This window comes from Serinus canaria, chromosome 9 (genome assembly GCF_022539315.1).
Source record: "Serinus canaria isolate serCan28SL12 chromosome 9, serCan2020, whole genome shotgun sequence".
NCBI lineage: Eukaryota > Metazoa > Chordata > Aves > Passeriformes > Fringillidae > Serinus > Serinus canaria.
In genome coordinates, this window is record NC_066323.1 from 4698505 (window position 1) to 4725456 (window position 26952).

The 26952-nt window shown below is 39.4% G+C and overlaps 1 protein-coding gene across 6 annotated transcripts; it reads left to right on the forward strand.

The window, feature by feature from the left end:
* Positions 1-58: 58 nt before the first annotated feature.
* On the forward strand, positions 59-26629 carry ECT2 (epithelial cell transforming 2). Of its 6 annotated transcripts, none has more exons than XM_030227301.2 (25): positions 59-166; positions 2547-2704; positions 3695-3777; positions 3873-3965; positions 4867-5049; positions 5594-5683; positions 6612-6719; positions 7805-7878; positions 8002-8132; positions 8265-8380; positions 8553-8615; positions 8992-9214; positions 10777-10913; positions 11594-11713; positions 12745-12813; positions 13734-13844; positions 14789-14885; positions 15577-15658; positions 16594-16672; positions 16859-16978; positions 18242-18380; positions 19283-19437; positions 21352-21459; positions 22066-22209; positions 25425-26629. In XM_030227301.2, exons 2-25 carry the CDS (start codon positions 2575-2577, stop codon positions 25512-25514), a joined length of 2745 nt encoding a protein of 914 aa, XP_030083161.1. In that variant the 5' UTR covers positions 59-166; positions 2547-2574; the 3' UTR covers positions 25515-26629. The 6 variants fall into 6 exon arrangements, with proteins under 6 accessions (XP_030083161.1, XP_030083162.1, XP_050834042.1 ...); XM_030227302.2 differs by having other exon boundaries at positions 65-174; XM_050978085.1 differs by having other exon boundaries at positions 65-174; positions 3698-3777.
* The last annotated feature ends 323 nt before the right edge of the window (positions 26630-26952 follow it).

Sequence of the window (26952 nt, forward strand, 5' to 3'; positions counted from 1 at the left end):
AAGTAAGGGCACGTGGGCGGGGCATCTCGCGGCCGTGGCGAATGAGGGGGCGGCTTACAGAGGGGCGGTGGGGCCAGCAGCCAATGGGCGGCGGTATGAGTGCGGCGGCTCGCTTTTTGAATTGGCGGCGGCCGCTGATGGCGGATGGCGGCGGGTGGCACCGGCGGTGAGCGGGTACCGGGGCCGGGGGATGCGGGCGGCTCGCCCGGAGCGGGTCCGGTGTGTCGGGCACCTGTGGGGGCTCCGGGCTCCGGGCCCCGGCGCTGCCCCGGGGCTCCTCAGGCCGCCGGCCGCGCTGCTTGGGCAGGGCGGAGCCCCGGGCCCGGCGGCACCTGCTGGCTCGTGAGGCGGCGGCGGCCCCTCGTCCTGTCCTGTCCTGTCCTGTCCTGTCCTGTCCTGTCCTGGGCCACCTCCCTGCAGAGCGCTCGGGAGCCTTCCTGGGTGGTCGTCGGAAGGGACATGGACAGCGTGGGAGGTGTTCACTGTCCTTTCCTTGCTTTAACAAACATATTTTGGTTCTGGGTGGTTTGTGTCCTTCAGGCTTTCCGTGAATTATTGGGAGGTCATTTCTGAGTGTGATGCTGTGGGGTTATTAGCTCTGTAGTGATGGTGGTCTGACTTTTGCTCTTTATGTGAGGGAAAACTGTTGTGTTGTGTCTGTATGTGCTGTTTGTTCTCCTCTGTATCCTGGCACTATCAGTCCGTCAGTTTAGTGACAAATATTGCTATTATTAAAAGAAGGAATATTTTAAACCACACCCAGGATGGAACCTCAGAAATATTTAGAAAAATCCATTAAAAAAATCAATGCCGAGAGCGAAGTCTGGGCTTCTTCAGATATGCAGTGAAGTTCTTTGGGAGTTCATGTGCATTTTACTTGGTATAATAATAACTGTACTGATGTCTCAGACTTCTAGGAAATAATCTCTAGGATTTAAGTTTAGTTGTGCCTCTAACTGGAGGTCTTGTGTTCCTCTGAATTTACATTGTAATTGTCCTTGTGGTAATCATTATTAACAATATGGTTTGAATCTACCAAGATTATATTTCCCTCCACCACTGCCAAAAAAATTGGTAACTGGATTACAGCTGCTGGTGGTGACATTGTAACAGTCTAGCCGGGGGATTCCCCAAAGACTCTTTATGATCGAGGTTACTCTCTCCTCTTGCTCTGAGAAAAATGAGGTGGGTGACTGGGACATAGGTCTAGGAAACTCAACTCCGTGGACATGCACAGCTGTGTGTGGCCTGGAAATTGAAACTAAGGTGGCAAGTCTGGTAGCTGAATATGTCTAGAATAATGATAGCTTTGTGGTGTTGATTACTGCTCATCACTGCATTAGGAACTTGTGCATTATGAAGATTTGAATCCCTTCCACGAGTCCCAGTCTTTCTGTACTGCTGGTGTGCCAAAGTGCCCATTGCTTTTTGTCTTCTGGCTTACTTTGCTGTGTAATGGGATGGTCATTACCCAATTTGAAAAACAGCATGTACTGTTCTCTAGGGGGTTTACTGCCTCAAGAGTCCTCTTTCAGACAATGCTCTAGTGCATTATTTGAGTAGCTGCTGTTTTCAAAGGGCACATGCAGTCACAAGAACAATTTCACTTCAAGTGCTACAAAGGGTTATTATCCAACAGCAGTTCAGCTGTAGTTGCTGCTCGGGGTAACTCCTGATCTCACTGTGCAAACATTGAAACCTGGGTGTGTGATGAGTCACAGGAACTGCACCCTGCCTGCCTCGTGTGTGACAGAGAATGGGCTGTGTGTTGGGCAGGTGTCGGAGAACAAGCTTTATGCTGCAGGATTTGGGTAGGTAGCTCCAAGAAAATGAGAGGGTTAAGGATGCTGCCTTTCCAGTAGGTGACAAGGCTCATGGGCAGGGAGAGCACAGATCCATGGTGTTTGAGAGGAGAGAAGGCCTCTTTATCTGGTGATGAAAGGCTACTTCTACTCTATCATAGTTAATGCAGGACAGTAGACCAGACCATACAGCTAGGCATATATGTGCATATCAACTTTGCAGAGACTCTCAAGCTTTTTAATTTTTCTAAGAGTAAATAGTCCTGTCCTGCTCTCTGGGTGCTCATTTCTAACCACAGTATCTCTAACCAGTTCACCTGAAAAGCCAGATTTTAGCAAGATGTTATACTTACCCTAATTCTTCTGCTAATGTTTCAAATCAACAATGCTAATTTTAGTCTCAGCTGTAGGTTATAAATAGTTTGTCACTGAAAAAAACAAGTGCTTTTAGTTTACTGCTTTGTGGTTCAGCTTTTTTAAATGAGCATTTGAGTTTGTTCTTGCCTGTGCTCAGAGCTGAAGTTCCCTCTGTGCAGATGAATTACAGAACCATTTCTGTAACAACTTTGTTGTCATCTTTTCTATCAGTTGTGTTATTTTTGATGCTCTATCAGTGTGAGTGGGAGTTCAGTAAGAGCCTGAATGTTTTGTTTTCTGGAGTCACTTCTGACAAGCTTTGGTCATAGGACTCTTATGAATGAGCTTTTTGCCCGTGTAACTGAGCTTGGCCTCTCCACCTTCCAGCTGTTGAAGAAAGAAACAAAGCATAATCATGGCTGACAGCAGTACTCTGGTGTCTGAAACTGGGAGGAGCCTCTTGGCTGATTCTTCTGTTCTTGATTCAAAAATTATAGAAACCTCCAAAGAGAATGTATTCCGTGCAGCTGTTCTGGATGTTGAAGGTAATGGGGGAAGTTTATTTTAAGACTGCTTGGTTTTTGCAATGACTGATTACTTTGTTGGTATTTAGTAGTTTTGAAAAACCAAAAGTACTTTGAGCTCCAGAATGTACATAGAGTAGGGAAAAGGGTGTTGATCTGGAATCCTTTCATTAAGAAAATTTGGGGTTACAGCCCAAATTGAATGAATTTTGTGGCTGTTGTACAGAAAGCTGTCAGTTCCATTTGCTGTCTCTTCTGTGGAATAAATCACTCCAGGTGACATTTTGACACCAGTGTTTGGAAACTGCAGCTGCTCTGTTGTGGACAGATTAATAGGTATAAGGTAGAGAGGTGAAGAGATTAATAGTCTTAAGCCCAAAATTAATTCAATAACAAATCTTGAAATTAAAAAACAACCACCAATGTTTTCCTCGAAGGTAGTAGCCAAAATCTGCTGGTGGTCTGTTGATGTAAATGACGTGGAGGCAACACTTGTTCTTCCTCCTAATATTTTGAAGGCTTATTAAGACATGGAAAAAAGAACAAGGCATCTAGTCTCAGTTCTGATATTCCTGGTAACTGCTCAGTTACCAAGAAAGTAATGAACCTTGTCAGCCAGGAACACAGAAACTAGAAAAGATACCAGCTGTCTATTTGCTAGCAGTTCTCACTATCTAGTTCTGCTAGAAGCATTAAGCCTGTAATTTTTTAGGGTTTTCATTTGCTTGTTGTCTTTCTTCCTCCCTACCCCTGATTTAAGTTCTTGCTTTGACTGGTCATGAATTGCAGATTGTTTCACCTCACACGAGGAAGCTTGGGCTCTAAGTCAATTTGGTATGCCTTAATTAAAGGACACTCTTCTTAAAGTAATATTTATTTTCAGGATTGCTCCTGGTAAGGAATCTTGAAAGGCTACTGACTGCCTGTGTTCTTCTCTACATTATTGCTTGATTTAGACATTGCATAGATTTTTCTGCTAAAATACAAATATTATCCTTGCTTTTCTCGAAGCAGAAGAAATGCCTCAAATAGAAACAAGAGTGGTTTTGGTTCAGGAAGCAGGGAAACGTGAGGAGCTTCTGAAAGCCTTGGAGGTATGTGGGCCTGAGATAAAACAGTCACTGAAGGTTATACCTTCAGACTTGTAGTAACCAATTTGCTTCTGTACTAAAGTTCTCCTCTTCCACAGACCATTAAGATAATGGAAGTACCTGTTATAAAGATAAAGGAAAGTAGCCCTGATAAATCAGAAGAAAAACTAATAAAAAGTATTATTCATATGGTATGTCATGCAATTCAGCACATGTAATTGCATGCAGCATGTTACACTTCACTGGGACTGAAATGTGCACGCACTTTAATTTGGATTAATTGGGCATAATGGTCATAATATATGCTAATGGTTCTGATGGTGTCACAGCTCATCCAATTAGCACTTTTTTTTAAATATGGAGTAATACTTGTCGCTCTTTTCTAACAGGGGCATCAGAATATCCATGGGGACATCCAACTGCATGCATATGTTCAGTCACGCATAAGTTTGTGCAATGAACTGGCTTTGTAATTGTCAATGGACTTCTCTTTCAACTGAAAACTGCATTCAAACTGAAGTGCAAGAAATGCTTTTCCATTTCTTGGTGTGAAAGACATAAGAGATAAAGTTTGGAACTAGTGTTTGAAAATGGAATGGACAAATTTTTTTAATCCCTAAATAATATCAAGCAATGAACAAAGCCTATTTCTGTTCTGTAGGTGTTTTGCAGCATGGAGCTTGCTGTTGCAAACTGGATGCTACTTTTTAGTAGCATCTCACAGTACCCTAAGCTGTTCTGACAGTCTGAAATTTCATTTATCTTTTGAGCTTAGGCTATTTTTTCTATCTAGCTCCTTCCAGTGCTACATTATCAGTGTGAACTGATACATAAACTACTTAAGCAACCAGAATTCTGATTCTTCAAAAGGAGGAATTACTTTGACATTCAGTCTTAAAGCTTGCAGCAGTTCATAGCTATTCTTATGCTAGAGAACAGTGCATTGCATTCAGCTTTCACAAATCCTAACTCTGTCCCTGAAATACGAATCACACATTTTTCTAATGGTCCAAAATAAACATCAGGTGAATTTTACACTTGTGCAAATATGTTACCTGAGTAATGCTTTCCCTTTCACCCCTGTGCATCCAGGAAATTAAAATGCCCTACATAAAGACAGACACAATAGAAGAGCTTGGAGATTCTGATTGCCCAGAATTTGAGACAATCTTCGTTGTGTCAGACTTCCAAGCTCCCATCTTTAGCAACCTCTGCAAGGCAGATTGCCGAGTCATCGGGCCGCCAGTCGTGCTGCACTGTGCACAGAAAGGAGAGGTGTGTGCTTCCTGCTGAAATCAGATGAGTTAGCTCCCCACTGCAGTGAGTTCTAAGAGTTCACAGTAGAATCCCTCTTGCTCTTCCAATCAGTTATAAACATTCCTAGCAAGAGAATTTTGAGACACGCAAGTTTCTAATGCTGTTAGAATATCGCACATAGTGAAAGAGTGCAGGCAGACAGGAGTAAGGCTACAACTGCTGCTGTAGTTGTGGGAGTTGCTGATCACCAGTTGGGATTGTGCTATTGGGAAAGGCAGCATACAAATGATTCTCCAGTAATCACTTTATATTTCCAAAATTGTAATGTGGAGCAGATGGATTGGGGAGGAAATAAAAAGGATGGGCTGCTACCTGTAGGACTTGGGGATGCTCTAGTTACTTTATCAGCAGGCCTGGAGTTAAGGTATAACTGAACACACAGTCCTGGACTAGTGTCTGATGTGTTTTTAATACTAGAAATAACTGTAATGTTTAAAGGTAATGTGAAAACTTTAATGGGTGCAGTATGCTATTGACTCCTGAGCTTTCCTCTTGTTTTCAGCCTTTACCTTTCTCCTGCCGTCCACTGTACTGTGCAAATATGTTGAACTTGGTACTGTGCTTTACAGGATTCAGAAAGAAGGATGAATTAGTAAGTAATTTATTCTTCTTTGGATTGGTAAAATCATGTAAAGTATATTTTCAAGATACTCTTTTGTTCCATCCACCCATAGGGTTTAACCATGACTCAGGCTTGTATGGGGAGAATGAATTGTTTGTTCTTTTGGTTTTTTGCATGTCCAGAGGCAGAGATATTTGAAGATGGGAACATAACTTTGGTTCAAGTCATTTTGTCTGTGTCATTTTTGGTCACATTTTTGTTGAGTGACATTAAACTGTTCTAATTCAATAGGGCTTAAAGGTTTGTAAGTTGAGGCTTCAGATAAGAACATTTACCCAGTAGTGTTCTCTTTTTTTTTGTACATGTGGTAGAATAAGCAAGTAAATCTTTGTAGCTCTGTTCCGAGCTTTTGCAGGCATGTGATCTTGTCATAATATTGCGCTATCAGGACTTTACTCTGTTTGATACTCAAGCACGTGGCTTTTCCATTTCAGTAGGCAGTTGCCATCTAATTTCCCTACTGGACACCTGGGAATCAACAATATGGCTCCACATCTTCATCTGAAAAAAACCAAACCCAAGCCAAAAGCCTTTTCCTGGTGTTGGGGTTAGTTAAGTTTGATCTAGAATTGACTAAATCAGCAAGGAAAAAGTCAAATCTAACATGTGGGGAAAGGTGAAGGCATTAAGTATAATGATCATGAGAGTACTGGTGGCTTGGATAATCTTCAGGCTACACAGCAAGGCTGTGTTAAATGTTGAAATAAAAATAAATCTTAATAGCTCTTTTGAAGTATAAGCTGTATCTTCTGTCGATGTGAGCAAGTTGTTTTAAGAACAGATCAGAGTATTTCTGTTTCTAGGCATTTAATGTAACCTGTAACTTGCTTTGTAAACCACTTTTGTACTGAACTCGCTCTTCAAAAGATACTGAAAACTTTTCATCTTCATTTTTCAGGTTAAGCTTGTGACCTTGGTTCATCACATGGGTGGAATTATTAGAAGGGACTTTAGCTCAAAAGTTACTCATCTGGTGGCAAACTCAACACATGGAGACAAATTCAGAGTATGTAAGCTTGAGTTGGTGTTTCATAGAAACCTTTGGAATTTGGCTTTTGTAGAGTGTTTGTTCATTATACTTCAGCTCAGAAGCTGCTGTTTTTTCCTGTACTAACAGTAATAACTTGTAATGGTGTATTCGTCTTTGTCTGGTGTTTAGCTTTGGCATGTTTTTGTCTCTGTGGGAGATTGAAATAATATAAATTTGAAATAGACAAGTATAGTAAATAACACGATTAGCTACCAGTAGTAAAGACAGTGATGAACAAATGCCTGCTTTTGTCTGTCCAACCAATAAACTTGAGGTAACTTGTAGAAAACCTCATTCCTTAATTGGTGCATGTCTTCTAAAAATTATTTTAAACTTGTTATGGGTGAGGATTCAAATATTCCTTTATGCATAAATAGACATGAGTGTGCTTTTTCTTTTCTGATTCTAAAAGGCAATCACTTGGGACACTTATCTTCAGTTTAGAAGTAAATAACAGATTATAGAATTTTCTATTATTTAATATGATGTAGCAATGTCTCTGCCCCTTCACTCTCCCTGGTTTGAATTGTTGGTAGGATATTGCTTTTTTTTTCCTTTTCCTTGTTTTTCTTTATAATCTTACACTTGGAAGAGAAGTCCTGTTTTTCTTCACACACTCCTTTCTGCTGACTCAAAGGAGAAAACTGTACAATCTCTCAAGCAGTCATGGCAGTCACCTTTCAAATAGTCACTTTCTCTTTGATAAAAGCAGGATGGAGTATTTTTCTTCATACAAAGTATCAAAAGCAGAAAAAAGATCCCATATTCCACTGGAAGAGAGATTTGATTTTGTGTTTTTGTGAGTGATGAAGGATATCAGACTAACAAAATGGTGCACTTTTGAGGAAATGTCAAAATAGCTATTGATCTGATTTCCTAGTCACTGAATTCATACATTCTAACTCTGGGGAGCTGCAGTTGGGTATGACTTTAGAAGGAATATATGCACTTTTTGCAGTATCTGTCTTGAAAAGTAAAAGGAAGGTTACAAATTTTTCTTGATGTGGGAAAGATTAAAATGAAAATGTTTGGTATAACTTATGCTTTTTCCTGTTTTGTAGATTGCTGTAAGTCTTGGTATTCCTATTGTGAAAGCTGAGTGGATTTATAAGGCATGGGAGAAAAGGAATGAAATGTAGGTGTTTATTTTCCTTCAGCCTTTACTTTGCATCCTGTTCACCTGAAATGTTGGGAGCTTCTGCTTAAATACTGACATAAGTCACTTAAGTGACTTCTTTGTGCATCTGCTTTCTTTCAGTGATTTCTCTGCAGCTGATGATGACTTTAGAAACCAGTTCAAGGTTCCTCCCTTTCAGGATTGCATGTTAAGTTTCTTGGGATTCTCTGATGATGAGAAAGCTAACATGGAAGAAATGACAGAAATGCAAGGTGATTGTTTATGAAAACCTCTGGGAAGAATGGGGTGGAGTTTATATAATAAGTGCCACAGAACTGTTAAGTGAGATACTAATTTCTAACAAGAGTATTCTTTCCTGATTATTTGCCTCTTTTTTTATCTAGGAGGACATTATTTACCAGTTGGTGATGAAAGGTGTACGCACTTGGTGGTTGAAGAAAGTACAGTAAAAGATCTTCCATTTGAACCTTTAAAAAAACTGTATGTTGTAAAGCAAGAGGTTAGTGCTGAAAATTCTTTAGAGAATGCTGCTATGTAGAACTGTGTGTTCTTATTCTGAAAAAATATCTTCCATGCCAACTGTGTAACTATTATAGGTTATTTTGAATATTTTCAACTTTGGGTGAATCTCTGTAATGTGTTTATAAAGTGTGTTTTCTTTTTTCCTTTAGTGGTTTTGGGGAAGCATTCAAATGGATGCCCGAGCTGGAGAGTCCATGTATTTATTTGAGAAGGTATGTTGAACACTCACACAATGCACAGCATATTTTGGTGGTAAAATTAGCATGCAACATAGTGTGTATGAGGCCAGAGATCAGATGTTTTAAAGCAGCATTTAAGTTCCAGGTAATCCATTATAAATTTTATACATAGAGTACTAATTTGGAATAGAAACTTTTTTTCTGCTTCCCAAAGCTTTTACTTTTAGTCTAACAAAATGCCACTGTGGTTTCTATTTTAAAGGGGGCAGGGGGGGGAAGGAAAATCTTCACCCATTTTTCCTTGGCTTCCCTAAGAAGTTTCCTTCTGTGTTGTCTCTGTGAATCTCTGCACTGAGTTGAAGTGGACACAGAGGATGAACCCCCTGAATGAAGTTTTCTTTCCCTGCAGTCAGAGAGTCCTGACTTCAAGAAGTCGGTGTCGCTGCTTTCCCTGAGCACGCCCAACAGCAACCGCAAACGGCGCCGCTTGAAAGAGACTCTGGCCCAGCTGACCAGGGAAACAGACATGTCCCCCTTCCCTCCTCGGAAACGCCCCTCAGCTGAACATTCCCTCTCTATTGGCTCCTTGCTGGATATTTCCAACACTCCAGAGTCAAGCACTGCCAATGGAGGTAGAGCTAAAACCTTCCATTTAGCCACACTTTGTGTTTAACAGCTCTTGCATGCAGGTGGAAATGGTGGTGGTAGGGAAATCTTACAGGTTCTGCTATAGATTTGCAATGTAATTCCAGGCTTTTCCCTTTTCAAAGTGTGGAGGGAAAAGTTGGAGTGAAGAGTTCAGACACAGGCCAAGCTGCCTCTTGTCATCACAGTAAGCGTGTTCATATCTGAAGGAATGGATACAGAGGTGATAAATAGGGAGTACAGTTGAGTGTTACTCCAGAATGCTTCAAATACTCTGCTGGAAGTCTGTAGCAAATTAGCAGCACAGTCAACAGTAAATCATCTAAAAACACTCTCCATAGGACACTTGGAGGAAAGAGGACAAAGATTCTTTTCTAGAGGAGTTAAAGGGAAAATTCCTGCAGGGCCCACTCCTAGGTCTTTGAAATGTTCTTTTGAGGCAACACTGTTTGTGACAGCAAACTGTCTTGTCTAAAACTTCACAAGAATATAAATCAACAATTGGTTTTGAGTGAATGGACAGAGTTTTAAAGGTCTCTGCACGTGGTTATTGTGCAGAGAAGAGCTGCGAAATTTTGGGTTAGTTAAAAGCTGATACCCCAAGTGTTTTATAAAAAGTCTGGTTCCAGCATAGAGAGGAGGTATCTGGAGCTGCTAATGCTTTAAAAAGGCAAACTCAAATCACATAAGAGCTCCTAAAGAGGCATAAGTGATAATTCAGAAGGAACTCAGGGAAGATCAGCCTTCTTAGGTGATGCTAGTGCTCTTGTTACCCATGGTAAGGAATTTTCTTCTAATCCAACAGCAGCAGTCAGTCTCAAAACTTACTATTTTGGAAACAAAAGGAAAGGTACTTATTTCATTTTTAACTATGGCAGTAATGAGCTTTGATATAAAAAAAGACAGTATAGTCTCTGAGATCCAATACATGAGCAAATATTTAAAACTCATGAACTGTTCCATGTCCATCTTGGCTTTAGCTTTAAGAGAAATTACTTTCTTGGGCCTTTCTCCTTCCCTCTTTGGGATGAAATGGTAAGTGGTATGTGGAAGGGCTGACTTTAGTCACCTGTCCACCTTCCACAGTCATGGTTTTGAGCTACACACTTAATGCAAGGATGGCAGGCAGCTGAGAGATGATTGTTTACATGGCAAAGTGGAAGTAGAAAAGCACTTTTGTACTAGTGTACAAATAAGTAATGTTCAGCACCTAATCCTTGCTTCCTGCAAAATAAGGAACTAATAATAGGGTCAAATCATTGACCTGCCTATAAATGGCTTATTAATTTCAGTCTAATTTTGAGGAATAATGTATTACTGTTGTTCCATAAGTAGGCTGTAATAAAGAGAGCCATTTTCTTGAAAGAGCCCTGATAAATCTAGAATATAGCCTTAAAAAAAAAAAAACAAACTTATCTTCACTTAATAATTCTGAAGTTTTTTCATTTGTCTTTGAGGGTGAGCTTTTTTTAGGGACTCTATTGTAATAAAGCTCTATTTTCTATTGTAATAAAGCTCTGTTTTCTTTTGGGAATATCTATTTCATCAGAAACACCAAAATCCTGTGCAAGACCTTCCAAAAACTCAACTCCTCTTCCTCTCAAGCAGTCTGCAAGATGGCAGGTTGCAAAGGAATTGTATCAGACAGAAAGTAACTATGTTGATATTCTGACAACAATTATTCAGGTAAGATGGTTTTAAAGCCAGTCCAGGTCAAATGTAATAAGATAGCCAATGTTTATATCAATATTTTCAATCTGTGATCTGCAGGCTTTTGAGGGCTTGGGTGCATCAAAGCTTCATAGGAAAATGACAATATAAACAGCCTCATGTAATTTTACTGACATATAAAAACACTCAGGTTCAGGTTGGAAAATACAATTTCTAATCTGGGATCTGCAGTGGTAATGCAATATATATGGAAATTGGAAGTGTCAGGAAAATAAGATCTTCTTGACTAATATTTTAGATATTAGTGAGTAAAGAGAGATGGCAGAGGGGGAAAAAAATCTTTTTTTTTAAATTATTCCAAGAAAAACAGAATAGCAAACAACTCACAGGAAGAGCTTAATTTCTTGAAAGTTTATTTCTATTGCAGCTGATTTATCTGCTTAAAGAATGAGCCAAGATGTGTGTGAGTAGAAAGAGATGAGAGGGGGTTATGCTGTAGAGATGTATCAAACTAAGTGTTTGTATCTTCAAACCACTCTCCAAAACCCACTCCTGCTGAATGGAGACATCTCAAGTTTGTGAGTGCAGGAAATTCTGATCCAGAAGGAAAACACTGTTGCTTTCATAACTATTTCTAACATAATGTTGGCTATTGGGAGGGCATTAACATTTTTTTTTTTTTTTTAATTCATCAGTTGTTTCAAGTTCCACTGGAGAAGGAAGGACAACTTGGGGGACCAATCCTTGCACAGGAAGAGATCAAGACCATATTCGGCAGCATTCCAGATATTCTTGATGTGCACACTAAAATCAAGGCAAGCTGCACCTTCTCCCGCAGGGGAAGCCTTCATAGACACTTTGAATCTTTTTTGCATGTTTTCAGTTGTGTCTGCTGGATAGGTATAAACTCTTCTGGTGCTGATACATACTCTTTCAAATAGTGGCATCTGCCTATTTCTGGCAACCTTCCTCTGTGGGCTTTTAAAGTAGAGAGATTTGCAGGATACCTGCAACTTGGTGATTGGTTTGTACAGGTTTTGTTGGTTTTTTTTCCAACCAGTGGGGTCCAGTCTGGTTAATCACACCAGCTATTGAAGTGTGCCCACTGAGACAGAGATGAAAGCAGAGCTGTGTGTCCATGTGGCAAATTGAAGTCACTTGCAGCAGAGTGTTGCTTTGATGTAGTTGTTGTGTTTTCCTTCATCTTTGGTGTTATAAAGATATGAGCAGTGGCAGCAACAAACCAATATTAGTGATAAATCCTTTTCACTGAAGGTGAATCCTGAACCTTCAGCTGTGCCCTCTTGTACCTCTTATCTGATGGTGATTGAGCTTGATCCTTATCAAGCTCATATAGGCTTAACAGGCTTGGTCTCACTTTCCTTGACATCCTGGTGTAGCAAGTAAGTGGAATCTATCCTAGTTCTATTTCAATCCTGTCTTATAGACTTAAGTCCTAGATAAGTTGTGCAGTCTTAATTAGAATTGGTTCAACTTTCTTCTGGGTATCCTTTCTCAGTATTCCTTTGGGATGTGTTGTGTATTGTGTCGGTTGCAGCAGTGTCATCTTGCTGCAGAGCTGGCTAGTCCTGACATGCTGCCAAGCTGTACTTGCACTGATTTACAGCTGTATATACATATTCAGTAAGCCAGACATCTCTTGTTTTCAGCCCTCAGTAGATTGGAGGGGCTGAATGTAAAATTGTGCAGCTTTTAGGATTGCCTGTTTGGTCAGCACAAAACCACACCTAATGATGTGTGTTTGGCAAAATAGTGATCCCATTTAATGGCTTTATGCACTTTATGCTCAGCTTGTTTTCTGCCCCCATCCCTGCATGTCTTCTAGGAAGACCTGGAAGATCTTATGATAAACTGGACTGAAAGCAAAAGTATTGGTGATATCATTCTCAAATATGTAAGTTCCTGTTTCTTTCTTTATGCTTACAACTATTATCTTGCCTTATGAACAATCCCCTTCTAGGAGCTAGCAAACACCAGCAAAGCACTGCTGAGAAAGACCTCCAACTTGTATCACTGTCTTTTTTAATTAGACTTTTCAGTTGAGTTAGGTGATACAATCCATGTCAAGTTTTAATGTCTGCTCACAGGTATGAGGGATTATAACTACAAATAGCTACAGCTTGAGAACAGTAATTTGCAATGCTACAGACACGCTTTTTACTCAGACATTAAAAGCCACTTCCCAGGCCCTTAGCCATCTGCTGCCTCTGATCAATAGTAAAGAACTAAGAAAATAACTTTTCACAAACTTATGTTCTTTCTTCAAGACTTGAAACGTGTAAGTGAATAAGGAGTCCTGTGTAGAACAGGAAGGCTAAGTCTGGAACTGCCAAGTATTTTAACATAAATAGGTTGCTAGGTATCTTGTGATTATTTTGCTGATCTGATGATTTTGAGACAAATAGTACTTGTCATTCAAAAGTTTTCAGTCTAAGGTATTGCTTCTGGTGGTTTAAAAGGTGGTTGCAGTAACTGGCAAAAGTACCTGTCTGATATTTCCAAAATTCTCACCAAAAGCCTCTTGGTAGGTGACAACCTGCCTTCCTCTCAAGCTGCTCAGCAGCTTCTAAGATTGTCATGTTTGCTTGATGCTGGTGAAAGCAGCCTGCGTTTAATCAGCAGCATCAATCTGGGGCATCTGGCATGCAAAAATGTCTTAACTTGTTCTGAGAACACGTATGGGTTTACAACACATTTTTTATTATTCTTTATTGCAATGTGCCTTTGAGCAACTTTGTATGGCTCAGGGCATATGAACATATGTACAAGGATACATAATATGTAAAGCAGAGCCCTAACAGTTGTTTCTTTCAGTCAAAAGACTTGTTGAAAACATACCCTCCATTTGTGAATTTCTTTGAAATGAGCAAGGAGACGATTACAAGATGTGAAAAGCAGAAACCAAGGTTTCATGCCTTCCTAAAGGTAAGTGTCTGCAGAACTAACTCTATGAGTAGAACGTGCGGGCTCTTACCATGTTCTACTGAATGCAGTAGATGGAAGGATGTGAAATTTTGAAATCTTGAAGAAATGCAGACACCTCTTGGTGAGACAGAAATAGAAAGGATTTGAACTTCAATCCCTCAACCTCCTCCTAAGACCCTTTCAGAAAAAGTCTGAGTTCCTTCTCTGTTAAACAGCTTTCAAGGTGGTTTGATTATACGCATTTGTTGCTGGAAAAAAGTTTCTCCCAAATACATGTCTTCTCTTTTCTGTGAAGATAACTGGAGCTGCTGCTTTGACTGGTCCCCTCCCTGTGAGACTTGTCTTTCTCAAACAGCTTTTAACTTTTCTTGGGCAGCTGTGAAGCTCCAGGGAGGTAGAATTTCTCAGCATTCTCATGACTAATGAATAGGAGCCTAACTGGAGATCTAACAGGAAGATGATCTTCAAAGGAAGTTATCTGAAGATGAGCCTTAAGACTCTCGATCTCTTCAGATATGTGTGTACTTTTAATAGTGCAGTGTAGCTTTAACACCTATATCTAAATAGTCAGGTATCAAACACTGACAGTTTCTGCTTGTGTTTTCTGAGGAACTAGGAATTACCTCCAAGTATTGATATCTAAAAGATGGGGAATAAATAAGAGAACCTATCAACTCTAGTCCCACTCCATATTAGCTGGAACAAGAGCTGAAGGATTGATATGGACCCTTTTAAAACTAGACATTTTGAGAATATAAATCACTAGGTACTTTTGGAAAGAATGTAGTTTTTAACATGCTCTGTTATGACTGTGGTAAACAATTCTCACACTTGTATAGCAATGCTAATTTCAAGGAAGGGAATTTTTCTCTGATCTTGTGGTTTTCTTGTGTATATGTGTGTAAAAAAAAAAAAAAAAGTAAGCATTATTTCCTTTTCCCCAGATAAATCAAGCTAAACCTGAATGTGGCCGCCAAAGCCTCGCTGAGCTCCTTATCCGTCCTGTTCAAAGGCTGCCCAGTGTTGCCCTACTACTAAATGGTAACCTAGAGATGTGATTTTTATAGTTTGTCTGTGAAAGTGTTAAAGCCATAAGATGATGTCTACCTTTTGTCATAATTAGAAACAACTTTTCTCATCTAAAACAAGCCTGATTATGTGAATTAACCATGATCCCTGGCAGTCAGTGAGACCCACTACTGAAGAAAGCATAAATTCTGTCTAAATTCCACTTGTTCATACATTTGTATGCAGGATACAGATAGAGGAACAGTTTGCACTGACAATTCTGTCTCTTCAAACAAGAATATAATTGAGATTCAAATGAAACTAACATAAACTAGAGAGCAATTCATATTGACAAGGCTCACAGTTTCATGTGTTCCACCTGGTATCAACCACTTGCTATAATAATGCTTTTGTTAATAAAGATAATAAAAAATCCACATCACCCTTTGCTTCAGGTGGAAAAAGACTTCTGTGCTTGTCTCTGCACCTCATTTTTTTTAATAGTTTAAGGGTTTGGTTTCTGTCTTGTACAGATTTTTTTTTTTTTTTCTTAATGAGATGTCTGGACAGCTTCTGTTCCCCACTTAATTAGTGCTACTTGGACTCCAGGGTAGATCTGATGTCTTCAGTCAGCTTATCTTAACTCAGTTTAATTTCATGTTTCTTTTCAGGAACTTGTAATATGTATGGAGTTTTTATTTCTTTATATTTTTTTTAATTGTAGATATTAAGAAACATACAGCAGAAGAGAACCCAGATAAAATAACTCTAGAGAGAGCTATTGAATCATTAAAGGAGGTGATGACGTAAGTCATGTTGCTTCTATGGAACATACTGTTAAACATACTGCAGTTACACCCCTCTGTTCCTCCTAAATTGTCAGTGTTATGTTGCCACAAGGAAAACAGCAAGTAAACATAACTGTAGGTGTTCTTCAGCCTCCTTTTGGCTGCTGTTGTCACTTTGGTGTTCTGTGCTGGAGCTCTGAAGGAGTCTGTGACATTCCCCAGCACTTGTACCTGAACCTCTGCTAACCCCCTGCCTCAGCAGGGGCTGTCCCCAGTCCTCTGTTCTGTTCCAACTCTTATTTCTATATTTTCCCTCTGGAATAGAAGAACTGGGTTTTTTGTCTTTAAATCTTACTTCTATGCATTATAGCTACTGAAAGGACAGACTTCTGGTGGGAGACTAATTTTTCTTCTGGTCCTGTGTTAGCTCTTCTTGGCACTGTTACATGAGTTAATTAGCTGAAAGCTGAAGTTGTTTAGATTGTAAGTCTCACCTCTTTTGAAGTGTAGCGTATGTCTCCAGCAACAAGAACTCCTGCATTAATTGGGTAAATGTTTGTCCAGTTTTAACAACAACTTTTAAATTGTAATTATTCTTGGATCTGCTGCTTGATGAGCTGCAGTCCTGATTTGGGGGAGACAAAATGCAGGCTGTAAAGAATGGAGTTGTGTCAGTCTCTGGTTCAAAATATTGCAGGGCAGGGGAGGGGAATTCTATTTTAACTGATTGGTGTATCAAGTGCTGGTAGTGTGACAAGAGCAGTGTTCTAGAGCTGAAGTTTCCTATGTGATTTCATGTGGTCTTCGGTTATTTCTTCAGGCAACTGTGGCAAGTGCTGTTGTGTAAATTCACTCCCTGAATGTTTAGCTTTATTATTTTTGTGTGTCTTAAATGCAGTGCATCCATTTACTGTTACTTGGTATTGAAGGTTAATATAATATGCTTTCCTTAGACACATTAATGAAGACAAAAGAAAAACAGAGGCACAAAGGCAGTTCTTTGACGTTGTCTATGAAGTGGATGGGTGTCCAGTAAGTAATTTCTCCAAAGCTGCAGATCTCTTAAATGACTGCAGTACTTTATTCCCTTTGCAAAAATGTGTGAGGCTACAAGGCAACAGTGCTGGTTTAAACAGATTGCTAGTGTTAAGCTGTAAGCAAGCAGTAATCCAGCTCTTGAACTAAATGCTTAATGAGCTTTTTGCTTTTGTCATTTAGGCCAATCTCTTGTCCTCCCACCGCAGCTTGGTGCAGCGTCTGGAAACTGTGGCACTTGGGGATGACCTCTGTGACAGGGGGGAGCAGGTCACACTCTTTCTGTTCAATGATTGCCTAGAGGTAAGGTGACTGTACCAGTGCATCTCATGAACTGAATTGTAAAAGGCTTGACACTACACGTGAATATAAATAAGTAGAATTTAAGACCTTTTGAGGCAAAATTCTAAGTCACAGATAGCTGATAGGTCAACACATGCTGATATTTCTTTTCCATTAACTATTGTATAAGCCTCGTGTGGCTGAGAGATGTTAATGTAGCCTTTTATGCCTTGCAGCCTGAGTCAAAACATAAAAGCAGCTTAATATGTTAAAAAAAACTTTATCTGAATAGAACTTTGAGTAGCACCAGTGGATGAAAAAGCGCTGGAGTCTTTGACTCCTCAGGTTGTTTGTCCTTTTAAAGTTTAGTTGTATATAATGGGAGTGAATAGTGGGCCTTGGTAGATCTGTCTCTTCTTAGGCTGCCAAAAAACCAAAGTTGTAATATATGCTGTAAACTGAAAATATGTGAGGAAGAACTAGAGGGGAAGAATAATCTAACTGGGTTTTGGAGACTAATGTGGAAGAACTGAATTTGTAAAGGACACTTTCATAAAGTACTTGTTGCTGTCTGCAGCTGTGAAGAACATGGTCTTCATAGAAGACCAACTTCAAAATAATTCAAAATTAGTGCTGTCCTAAGCAGCCCTTAGAAAAGCCTGTTCTTGTGACTAGTGATGAACTCTCCCTGTTGAGTTGACTCAGTTTCATCACTTCTCATAAAGGAAGGAAAGGAAAATAAAACCACTTTTAATAAAGCTTCTTGGCTTGTCTCTTGGACAAGAGATAAACAACAAGATGCATTACTTTAACACGCAAGTACCTTACATGTTTTTATGCAGAGCTTGCTCAATGGCTGCATGCATAAACAACAGCAAGTGATATTTCTAGGACATAACACACCACACCTTATGTTGGCTCATGCATATAGATGTTGTCTTTTCTGTTTAAATCCAGACTACCTTGTGGTAGATTTCAAAGGACTCTTGTTTGTTATGCAGGGTAGAACTGAGGTCTGTAATGCAAAATTACTTCATCTCTAGGTATTTTTAAAAAATTTATTGTATTTTTCAGCTGAGGGTTTGATGCCAGATAACAAATATTGCTGGGCCACTTGGGCTTTAGGCAATGAATACTTAGATAAGTTAATTCCTTTAAGATTTATGTGGTAGAGTAGCAAGATTTTCTGTGCCTGGTGTAACAGGCAAAAAAGGTAAAAAATATAGAAAGGAAAGAATGGCAAGAGCTCTTCCAACTGACCCTTTCTATTCTATTTAACCACAGATTGCGAGGAAACGGCATAAAGTTATTGGAGCTTTCAAGAGTCCCCATGGCCACACAAGGCCTCCTGCATCTCTCAAGCATGTTGTTCTCATGCCTCTCTCCCAGATCAAGAAAGTCTTGGACATCAGGGAGACAGAAGGTCTGTGTATTTTGAATGCTGTGGTAGCTAATTAAACTGTGTTTCAAGGTGGAAGGAAGCTTCTGCTGTTGTGGGATGGAATGCTAAGGTGTGTTTATTGTATGTATGTTAGGTATGTGATTTTAGTAAAAGCTGTTTGAATCTCTGTATGAGCTTGTGAATTCCTTGTACTGACACCCTTTTGGCTTTTTTGAGAATTGCTGCAGGATGCTGAATTTGGCAGAACTGATGGCATTAGATGGCATTAGCCTAAGCCAACCAATTGGCAGTATGAAATAAACAGAGTTAAACACTTGACAGCTCTGGATTTACAGAATAAAAACCAAACCTTAAACTTCAGCCCAGAGCATTAGACTGGCCAGAGAAAAGTCCTGTTGGTGTGAAACCAAATTTTCTTCTAACTGGTGATGATAATGCTCAGGTGGAGTTGTGCTTGGCATCTTAAAAGATGACTTTATTTTTCTGTCTGCTTTGCCATACTGCTTCAGCCTTGATAGTGACTTATAAAGAATCTAGTCACACCAGTTTCTAGATTTCTATCCTGGCAAGATTTGGTGTTTGGTGTAAGTGAGGATATGCCCATCATGTGTTCTGCTTTATGTACTCTGAAGCACCTGAACATAGAAACCCAATTAAGAAGAGAAATGGCAAAGAGGGTAGGTGAGGCTGACTGCTCTGCAGATTATTTGGTTGTTCAGCTATTGCCTGAATAGCTGATTGCAGCCTCTTGATGATGGCTGTGGACAGAACAGCTTTTGAAAATGATACAAGAGCTAGTGTGTAAACAAAGACAAAATCATCACACCAAATCATGTTGTCTCTAGTTCCCTCTGAATTATATGAAAAAATTATTATTCTTTTTAATAACTTCTTGCTTTTTTTTTTTTTTTAACAAAACGTAGATTGCCAGAAAGCTTTTGCCTTAGTTGTGAGGCCACCTACAGAACTCAACAACAAGCTGCTCAGTTTCCAGATGACAACTGAAGACCCTTGCAAGGAGGACTGGCTGAAGATGCTGTGTCGGCAGGTGGCCAACACTATTTGTAAAGCAGATGCAGTAAGTACTCTGGAACCATACTGCTGATTGAGACTCTTCCCTCTTTTTGGCTTTAAGCACCTGAAGTGAAAGAATTTAATAGTGGACATGCCTGAGGTAAAGTAGAGCAGAAAACATTTGTGCTAACACGCCTGCAAGTGGGTGTTAAAAGGTAGAAAAGGAAACAGCCTGGAAGTTAGTTTGTGCAGAAGCTAAGTAGTGCTTAAAAATCAAAAATTATTTATAATTAATTTGTGATGGTGAAAGGGTATGATTCAATTCTGCACTGTAGTTCTAACAAGAATTGTGTTCAGCTTGGTTCTTTCACAGCTATCTCTGAATTCACAATCCCTGTGTTTTGTTGATCGTTTGTGTTGGATCAACTCTGTTTTAGTTTGAGTTCTTTGCTCTACCCCTTATCTCCACTATAATGCAAGAGACATGAAGCATCTTACTCCCAGAGACAGAAATCTCAGCCTTAAAACAAGGAAATAAAAAAAACAGCAAAATAAAGGAGGCACTGGCCTTGTCACATTTCTAGAAATTCAGCATGTGAGCTTTCTATAGGCAGAAAACCACTAATTTGAGGAGTAGATCCTCTCCAATTACAGCAAGAGGCTTTCAGCTGATATTTTAATTATGTAAAAGTCTATGCATATCAGTCATCTCAATTTGCTGAAAATGTGTGCAATACATGCAGCTGAAGCTACTTGGTATAAACTGGAAATGGCTTATGTTCTGCAGTGTATTCTTAAATAACAATATTTGGCTGTGATTTTTAAAGACATTTTTGTTACAGGAGAGGTAATTAAGTCATGAAAACAGCATCTTTTATTTTGTGTGTTTTGTGGTCTAGGGAATTAGGAATAAGAGACTTGGGCTTTGTGGTTTCCCTTCCCATCCAGGTACTGAGTATGAAAAGTGCTGATGTGGAAGTGTTAATTTTCTCTAGTCTGTGTGTTGCCTATCATCAGTATTTTGTGTAACATATAACTTGGATTTTTAATAGGAATTAAACCTTTGTGTAAGAAATGGTTGCAAGAAATGTCTTGCCCCAAGACACTCAATCATATGCTGGCAAATTGTAAACTACTTTGCTGAATCCCATTAGTTATAATTTCTGTACCAACTATATAATACTTCTTTCTTGCTTATTTAAATGTCAAATTGAGCTTCAATTTAAGCACTTTTGCCTGGTTTTAGACTTCTAGAGCATCATGTGAATAGAGATAACATTGACTTTGCCACCTGGTGGCAGCAAAGGCTTTGGCTACTCTTCCTCAGCCCCTAGGAAGGGCCATAAAGCTGCTGACTGGGGTCCTTCTGAGATTTTTTTTTTAAGTGTAAAATGTCTTTTCTCAAAATGCAGACAACAAACAGCAAAAAAAATCATCCCAGCAACTTCCCACTACCATGTGTGCCCCCTCTGTCTCCCAGTTTTGTAAGTAGGTAGCCAGAGATTGCTTTGCACATGCTGGAGTTTAAGAATGAGGCATGATAAAACCCCAAAAGTCGTGGCTGTTCTGCAACATGTATTGCACTTAAGCTGAAAGGCTTTAGTCTTAATGTTTGACAGCTGGAGTTCTCAAGATTTCCCTTCAGAAATGTGCTAGATGTGTCAGTGGAATAAAGCAATGTTTATCTTGGAAACTCCCTGGGGATGCCTCAGAACTACTGCCTTTAATTTGGTCAGCCCTGGACTTGAAACTGAATCAGACAAACTGAATGTGAAACGACTGATGAAGTGGTTTCAAACTGATTGCACCAGCTGTTGATCTAACAAAATGGCTTGAAAACAAATAGCTGCTGGACTGTGTAAAGAGTTAAATAAGGAATATGGCTATTAAACCCTCTAAATCTGACCTAATGCACTAGAAAACTATATTTTGGCAAGTGCTGATATTTGACCATTTTTAAGACTATTTCTGTCTACAGGAAAATCTCATTTATGTTGCTGATCCTGATTCAGTCGAAGTAAATACTAAAGATATGGACAGTACTCTAAGCAGAGCATCCAGAGCAATAAAGAAAACATCAAAAAAGGTAAGATAGTGCTTTTTATCCAGAGAGTTGTGCTGGGATTCCTCTTCAGGTGGTTTGTCGTATTTACAGTAATGACAAGAAAAACTTAATCTGAACTAAAACTCTTAAAAATAATCTCCTTAAAGAAAGAAGGTGAGGGGTGTTTAAGGTTTTGGAATATCTGTATATATAGTCTTAAGTATTACAGTCATAAGTATTATGTAGCCATTTTTCACTCTGTTGTGGAACTTAGGCTGTTTAATACTTTGAGTCTTTTAAATATAATGCAAAATTGAGAAGCAACTTAAAGGAGGGGAAGGTCTGACTCTGCAGGGCTGAGAGATGTGGGAAAGCCTTGGTGACCAAACCTTGCTTTGACTTCTCCCTGAATCTCTGCTCTCCTCTCTTCTTCCTGTGTTGTCCTCATATTTGGACAGAATGAGAAGAGTAAGGATGATGGGAAGCCTTTAAAAGTCTGATCACTTTAGGTGTGGGTGTTTGGCTGGTTGTGATCCAACCACCAACACTTGATACACATCCCAGAGATTTTCAGAATGGTAGCCTGTATAATAGCAGTTATTACAGCCTGGTTTTAGGCAGTGTTTAACCACTTGTCAACCTCCTCAGGTCACAAGAGCCTTTTCTTTCTCCAAAACACCCAAGCGAGCTCTGCGCCGGGCTCTGATGTCTCACAGCGCCACGGAAGGGCGGAGCCCCAGCTCTACCGAGAGTTACATCGGCAGCCGCCTGACCAGCACCTCCTCCCTCGCGGTGAGTGAGCTGCGCTGCCAAGGAGGGCACCTTCTCAGCATCACCCTCCTTTCGTGGCTGCTGCTGCTCTCACTTTAGTAATTCCAACATCCACAGTGGGGAAAAAATATTTTTAACTGCATTCATAGGGATATTATTTTCAAGAGCTGAATGAGAAGCCTGGCTTCCTGAAAATGCAGAAAAATCATGATGCACTAGAAACTGGGGGTTGCCTTACACATTTGAGTTGAAAAAGCCCACCAATCTTTTTTGCTCGGGACTGGATGTTTCCTCTTCTGAGAGTGAGAAAGTTGCAACACAAGTCTTATATTGGTTCATGCTTTTGATTTTGAACACTAAGTAGAAATGTGGTGTACAACCCTGAATAGTATGGTGAATGTTTCAGTCAAAGTAGTGAGATGACAGACATCCTGTGAAACAAACTGGGAAGGAAGGGTAGAGAAACATAGATACTGCAGCCTGCAAGTTTGTAAACAACAAGGGAATTATCTCCTCGTAAATGTTCAAGAAAACTTGGTAAAATAAAATATTGTTCTACATATTGCAACTCTTCTGCTATGCCTGCCTGTTACAGCTTTCTCGTGCTACATTAGGCCAAACTCAATTTCCTAATACAGTCTAGTAAAGCAGACTAGATTTGGAGGAATCTTTTCATCATCTTTGCTTTTTATTATAGTGTTTGAGTAAATTTGATGAGTAAACACCTGCTTTCTAGTCTGTAGTATGTGGGACAGAAGGCCAAGAAAAGGGAATCCTTTTCATCTTTTTATTACTGACTGATGTGTCAGTACTTCAATGCTGAGGTAATTCACTATGTTTGAGTGGCCATTAAATTGTACAACATAAAGATATAGCCCTGCTCTCCCACATGAGAAAATATGAAGCATTAAGGGAGGAAGTATCACAGCAGACTCCCTTGCTTTAGAGGAAATTAAAAAAAAAATCATCTACCAATGGGGCTATAGCCTAGTTTTCTGTAGTGAGATTTTCTTCCTTCTATTATGATTATGGCAACAATTGTTTTTGCATTCTAATTGTCTTCATTTTGATACAGCACTGTATCTCATTTCTCATTAATTTTCACGTCATGTACTTTTCTTTTTGGGCATATCTACCCCAGACAAAAATACTTGTTTTCCACAAAATCTTAGAAACTTGGAAAACCATGTTCCTGTTTCAGATTCTTCCCAGACCTCTTGCACCTGTGGTAATAAGCTACAGCTTGGCAGGACATGTGTTGTGACTTTTTTTTTTTAACCAATGCCACACTCCACTGAACTTGCATAAAGCCTTTTTGGTTCATTTATAAGGTTGAGAGGAAAAAAAGTTTGGATTCCAGCCCCTCAAGCTGGAATACCAGTGCAGTTGTTGATAGGAAACTAAAACTGCAGGAAACCTGTCTGAGTCCATTAAGAGTCAAAGCTGTTATTCAGACATATTGTTTTATTTAAATTACATCTTGGCCTGCACTTATGTAGGAATTTTTTGGTGCAGGAAAAAAAAACCCAAAACATAGAGTAAAAAATAGCAATAAAGCTTGGATACTTGGGGGTTTTTTTTCTTGTTTGAACTAACTCTTAAATCCCTCCTAATTGTAGATTGCTCGTTCCTCTTCCACGTGCAGCCTAAGTGGATCTGCCAAATGTGCTGTTAATGTCCATCGCTCCAGTTCTGTTGATTGGAGCTCTCAAAGCTCCAAGCCTCGACCTGTGCTGTGTCCTGGCTCTTCAAATACTCATCTTCCAAATGCTCTAGAAGCAAAAACCTCTCCCAGCTTGGAAAGCTTAAATGGTCATGCCTTGGACAGGCCATGTGCTTTCCCTGTTGTTACTGCCACTTGTGCTGATGCTGGAGATGATAACCAGCATGGTGCTGGGAAATTCTGTGCATCAGATCCTGAGTGAAGTGAGCAAGAAATCCTGGGTGCTGTAAGCTAAGAAGCATGGTACAGCTGTAATGCACAAAGGGCTTCAAGTGGTATTGGGTTCTTCTTTAATGTCCTCTAATGCACAGGGTTGGAGTCAGCAATCACATGTGGTTCTGGGTGCAAACTTATTTTATCACAAACTTTTAAATGTAATTTTTTGGACTTTTTTTTTTTTTTTAAGTTGATTTGCAGTTGAATTCCTCACTGTTTCATGTCCAAATGGCCATGTTGCTCACTAGCCAGAGTTCTGAGAACTTTAATAACTTGGTTGTGAGGAAGTCTCGAGCAGCTCATTTTACCTGGGATTTTAGGTTTTTATTCTCTTATCTGTAAATAAAAAAAAATCTCGTATCAAAGACTCAAGCCTAATAAGAGCTGCTCCATAAAGAGGAGTTTAGGGTTAAATTTTCAGATATTGCAAATGGAGGACATGCCATAAACAGGCACAGGGCTTGTTCACAGTGAAGTGTGTATTCCCTTACTTGCCCAAAATATCCCTATTTAAAAGATTCTTGAAGCATGCAGGTGTAAAAGCTGCCCAACTACTGTGACCTGTGGATGTGCTGAGAAGCTTGGCTGGCTGTTTAAGAGCAACAGAGGATGCTTGTGCAAGTATCTTGAGGTCTAATGTGAAAAGAATATAAAATCTCAGCTAATCCAAAGAGGTTTACTTTTAGTGCTACATATTGATGTGTTGGTTTCACAGTAATTAAGTCTCAGAAGCAGCTTATTCTCCAAGCATCAGAAAAGTCAGCTTCTTGCCTGGTGTGTGCCCATCCAGGCACAGCTAAAGCAAGCTCTGACAAATCATTGGGATGTCTGTTGCCTCCTGCGGCCAAGGAGACATGTGTTCAGCATCTCATTTGGGGCTCAGAGCTGATGATAATACAGCAAGTTGTAGGATTGGAGGGGGAGCTCTGTTTCTCTAAGAGATTATCATAGTGTATCTTGCCTTCATTTTGGAGGGAGATTATTACTGCAAAAAGTGATGCAAGATGTATACTAATACTTGTTAACAGCCACTCTTCAGAAACATGTTCTTGCATTCCAAATCTCTCAAGGCTGGTAACAAGGGAAAAAAAATGTATCTTCTGCAATTTTTACAATATGTTAAGTTTCCTGTTCCAACTCTCAAAATGCTGAATCAGTAGTTTCAAAAGCTGCCAATCTTTGAGTTCTTCTGCACTCACACATTCCTTGTATGAAATGTGAAGGTTGAAATGACTGCTGCACTATTGAAATTGGCTCATATATGATCAATAACCTTTTTTTTTTTTTTGTCCAACAGGGTGTTCCTTCTCCTTCCTTGGTCAGCCTTCCCTCGATCTTTGAAAAGAGGAGTCACACATTAAGCAGATCAACAACCCACTTGGTGTGAGGCAGGTGGGGCAGACTCTGCTCTGTGCCTCTGGCCGGCAGGAGGCTGGGCAGTGACTGTGGCTGACATTAATGGTACCTTAGTCATTAGCACTTAGCAATGATTAGCAAAATGTTAGATGACACTAAGTTAATCACAAGGGGGGTTTAGTTGTGTTGAAGCAGACCAGCCAATCAGTGGAATAAGTAACTTGGCCTTCATTTAAACACAGTATTCCCTTGTACAGATTTATTTCCTTACCAGCATAACAAACATTTTCTTCAATGGAAATTGTCCCCTCCAGGCAATAAACTGGTTTGTCAGATCTTGAAATGAAGATGATGATCACATAATTTACTGCTAGTTTGGATGACTCTTATGCTTGCCTAACTTCATCTACTGGCAGAGCACTCTAATGTTTGAATTGTGGATTTCTTAAATGGACATATATTATGAAGTACCTGACCTTTCAAGTATGACACTTAACCTGTTGTACAGCTGCTTATTCCAGATATTTTATAAATGTAGTTGTTTATAATTAAATAGAATTGAGTTTTGTGATTATGATTTCCTGCAGCCTCACTGTAAACACAGTGGTATGAGGAGCTTTGACCACCAAAAATGATCAATTAAATTCTTTGTCTTGCTTTGAAGTGGAATTTTGAGGAAAAGAATTACACTCCTCTTTAGTAGGGTTGTTAAAAAACCAAACCCCCATGCACTCCCCATACTTGGTTAACAAATCATTATTTAATGCACAGGATTATTGGTGTGACATTGGAACTTCAGGGTCCAATTTTGGCATGTCAGATTTCAGTGTACAACTCCTAAGGCTTTTAGGCTTTCTCATGTATTTATGTCTTCCTTTAAAACTATGTTCACTTCTGTCATCTCTGAACAGTTTGTACCCTGCAATGCACTCTCACAAACTATCTGAATATGTAAATTTCTGCATTACATTAACAGTTCAACTGTTGGTATTAGCAGGAGTTCACAACTTCTGGTTTCTTTTTAACCACCTGTGTTTTGTCTTGTATCTATATGTAACTAGTGATGCTTTTGAATGTGTCAGACTGCACTGTTTTTTATATCTCTTTGTGTCAATCTGAGCAATGTAAATAAATTGTTTAAAATAACACTGCTTCTGGCTTTGCTAAACAAGCTTTTATGAAAGTTTACTTTTTTTATGTGGGAAAAAAAAAACATTGTTGGGCTCCAGCCTACAACTGTATTCTGATTATCTATGTAGTTATTCCTAATAAAGTATACCATGTGATAGGCCTGAATTTTTTTTTTATTAATATATTCATGAATCTCCCCTTGATCAATGTGTCCAGTCCATGATTTTTTTTTGTTTTTTTGGTCCTTTTCAATTCACAATGAGCGTCTGAACTGAATATGCACTGACACTTCTATCATAAAGTGGCTCTAGAAAATAAACTATTCAATAAATACTATG

Coding starts and splice junctions, on each gene's coding strand:
- ECT2 (XM_050978088.1), top strand. CDS start 2,575: ATGGCTGACAGCAGTACTCTGGTGTCTGAAACTGGGAGGAGCCTCTTG. Junction 5,050..5,593: donor ACTGTGCACAGAAAGGAGAG/GTGTGTGCTTCC, acceptor TCTTGTTTTCAG/CCTTTACCTTTCTCCTGCCG. Junction 8,133..8,264: donor AGAAATGACAGAAATGCAAG/GTGATTGTTTAT, acceptor TTTTTTATCTAG/GAGGACATTATTTACCAGTT.